This window comes from Pinus tabuliformis, chromosome Q (genome assembly GCF_031772625.1).
Source record: "Pinus tabuliformis cultivar Carrire ecotype Pingquan chromosome Q, CPIR1, whole genome shotgun sequence".
In the NCBI taxonomy this organism is placed as follows: Eukaryota; Viridiplantae; Streptophyta; class Pinopsida; order Pinales; family Pinaceae; genus Pinus; species Pinus tabuliformis.
Window position 1 is genome coordinate 343,244,994 of NC_142296.1, and position 3,143 is coordinate 343,248,136.

Sequence of the window (3,143 nt, forward strand, 5' to 3'; positions counted from 1 at the left end):
CAGCAAATCTGACCATCCATCCTCCTCAAGCCACCCCCCTCCCTCCTCCCCCCCCCCCATCATAAAAACCCCTATCATCATACCCACCATTTTATCCAAAAATCAGGAGGATCTGGTGCTTTTACCCAAGTTTATGGAGATAGACGGGAAACAAAAATCGACCCAGAATTCAGAGCCTGCACAGGAGGACAACAGTGTCATAGAAATAATGGAGGAAGAAGCTGAAAACGTGGATCTTCATGGACTGGACATCAATGAACTAGAGTTAGCATGCAGGAAAAGGGCCTTTGAATCCATTGCTGAAACTGACCTAGAAAAGTTGGAGATGGTTATCTCCAAAGTCTACCAACAACAGCAGTTAGGGATTCAAGCGGGAAGTACCTGGGATGGCAGATTGCGCCCAAAGGATTTTAAAAAGAGAGGAAGGAAAACAGTACTGCAAAGAACAATAGAGCTTGGAGAAGTCCTAGTGGATTCAGGCCACTATGCGAAGCTTACGAAATACTTCAGCCCCTCTCAACCTAGTTATCAATGAAGCTCATTTCCTGGAATCTTAGAGGCCTTAACGGCCCTGCAAAATACAGGATGCTCAAAAACATGATAAAAATGGAGAAGCCGCACATATGCTTTTTTCAAGAAACCAAATGTAATAGCGATACTCTAGGGCGAATACTCTCCAAAGCCTGGCCAGGATGCCATTCTGTGGCCGTGGATGCGACAGGAGCCTCGGGAGGTCTTGCCATAGCCTGGAACACTCAAGCTATAACTCTATCGGACTTTCATGCAGGCCACCATCTTATTCAGGCAGCCTTTCACATCATAGGCACTCAGGTACATGGAAACTTATCCAATGTTTACTTCCCACAGGATGGAGGCAATAAAAAATTACTCCTCGACACCATCGAGGCTCTCAGTAACAATAGACAACATCCTCTCTGGATTGTGGCGGGAGATTTCAACATGATCACCCGACTAGAGGACAAAACAGGGGGCAGAACCAGATTGGAACCCGAAGTGGAACACTTTAAGGACTTCATCCTAAATGCCTCCCTTATTGATATGCCCTTTTGTAATGGTACCTATACTTGGAGCAATCACAGGAAAGGGAAGCAACAAATTGCCTCCAAGTTGGACCGATTCCTGTTATCGGACAACGCAGTGCACATTGGGGGAGATTTCAGTGCGGAGATACTGGCTCACTCTGGATCGGATCACTGGCCAATCGCCCTGCAATGGCAAAGACCAGGGAGCAGCACCAGGAGGCCATTTCGATTTGAAAAATTCTGGCTTACCCACCCGGCATTCAAGGACTTCGTCAAAACTACTTGGGCCTCCTTTGTTCCTCCAGAAGGCACCAAAATGTTCATTCTCCAGCAGAAGTTAAGGTACCTAAAAAGTCACCTCAAACAATGGAATAAGGAGACCTTTGGTAACATCTTCGAAGCCCAGCAACATCTAAATCAGGAGCTCAAGCTTCTACACCAGGAGGTCATCAATTCAGGGCATACAGAGGCTACACTAGAAGAAGAAAAGCGCATCTACAATCAACTTGAGGAAAGAAGAAAACAAGAAGAAATTTATTGGAAACAGAAATCAAGGGTGAGATGGCTCAAAGAAGGAGAGCGTAATACCAAATTCTTCCACAACACCACAGTGCAACGAAGAATGCACAACAAGATCTCATTCATCCAGAACCAAGCAGGAGGTAAAGAGGAGGAGCATGAGAAAATTGAGGAAACCCTCCTTAATCATTTCAAACACGTCCACCAAGAACAAACAGGGGATCGGACGGCAGCTATAGCGAAAATCACGCGCAATATTCCAAGACTAATAACGGAAGAGCAAAACGATCTGCTCATGAGCCCGATTCTCAGCCACGAGGTGGACGAAGCAATGGCACAGCTTAAAGAAGGTAAGGCTCCTGGTCCTGATGGCTTTACCACTGATTTTTTTCATGCTTTCTGGGATATGACTAAGGTAGAGATCTGGCAAATTGTGGAGGAATCTCGCGCCCTTCGATGGATGCTACCCTCGTTAAACTCTACCTTCATCACTCTTATTCCTAAAGAAGAGAACTCCATCACCCCTGACAAATTCAGGCCCATAGCCCTTTGCAATGTTCTCTATAAAGTCATTACCAAAGTCATAGCCAATAGGCTCAAGCCCCTTCTCCCTCAAATCATCTCACCTGAGCAATCAGGCTATGTGGAAGGCCGACAAATAATGGACGGTATAATGCTCTCCCATGAGATCCTTCACTCTCTCAAGCTCTCCAAAAAAGCGGGCATGCTACTCAAGCTGGACCTATCCAAGGCTTTTGACAAACTCAGCTGGGAATATATACAGAACATGCTGAAAGCCTTTGGATTCTGTGCCACTTGGGTAAGATGGATAATGAGCCTCATCTCCTCCTCTCACTTCTCCATTCTCGTCAATGGGCTGCCTTCCCGCCCCTTCAAGCCCTCCAGAGGCATCAGGCAAGGGATCCTTTATCCCCCTTCTTATTTGTCATAATGGCGGAGGGCCTAGGTCGGCACATCATGCAAGCCAGGCACGATAATCTCATCCGGGGTATCTCAATCCACAACTCCCCGGCTGCCACCCACCAGCAGTTTGTGGATGACACCATGCTGTACGGCCATCCCTCTGCTCAGGAAGCCTCCTGTCTGAAATCGTTGCTTAATGACTTCTCCAATGCTTCGGGCACCCAAATCAATAGCACAAAATCCGAAATTTTCTTCTTCCATACTCCTCCCTCTGTCAAACGGGCTGTCTCTCGCATCCTGGGTTTTCAATCGGCCTCTCTTCCTTCCACTTACCTAGGAGCGCCTCTCACCGCCTCCACCATAAAGCAGCCAGCTTGGAGACGTCTTATTGAGAAAATGGAAGGCAAATTGAATCAATGGACACACCGCTCCCTCAACTTAGCAAGCAGAGCAGTGCTCCTCAAAGCCATCCTTCAAGCCATGCCCCTTTACTTGTTCTCAATCCTAGCTGCTCCAAAATGGGTTCTGAAAAGGCTGAGAAACTTACAGCGCAATTTTCTTTGGGGAAGTTCTGCTACCAACCATAAATGGGCGCTTGTCAAATGGGATACCACCAGCAAGCCCAAGCACAAAGGTGGAATTGGACTCCGAGACCCT

The 3,143-nt window shown here is 47.2% G+C and overlaps 1 protein-coding gene across 1 annotated transcript; it reads left to right on the plus strand.

The window, feature by feature from the left end:
• The first annotated feature begins 606 nt into the window (after positions 1 to 606).
• LOC149219596 (uncharacterized) lies at positions 607 to 2,514 on the plus strand. The gene is made up of 2 exons (XM_089386866.1): positions 607 to 1,488; positions 1,693 to 2,514. Exons 1-2 carry the CDS (start codon positions 607 to 609, stop codon positions 2,512 to 2,514), a joined length of 1,704 nt encoding a protein of 567 aa, XP_089242992.1.
• The last annotated feature ends 629 nt before the right edge of the window (positions 2,515 to 3,143 follow it).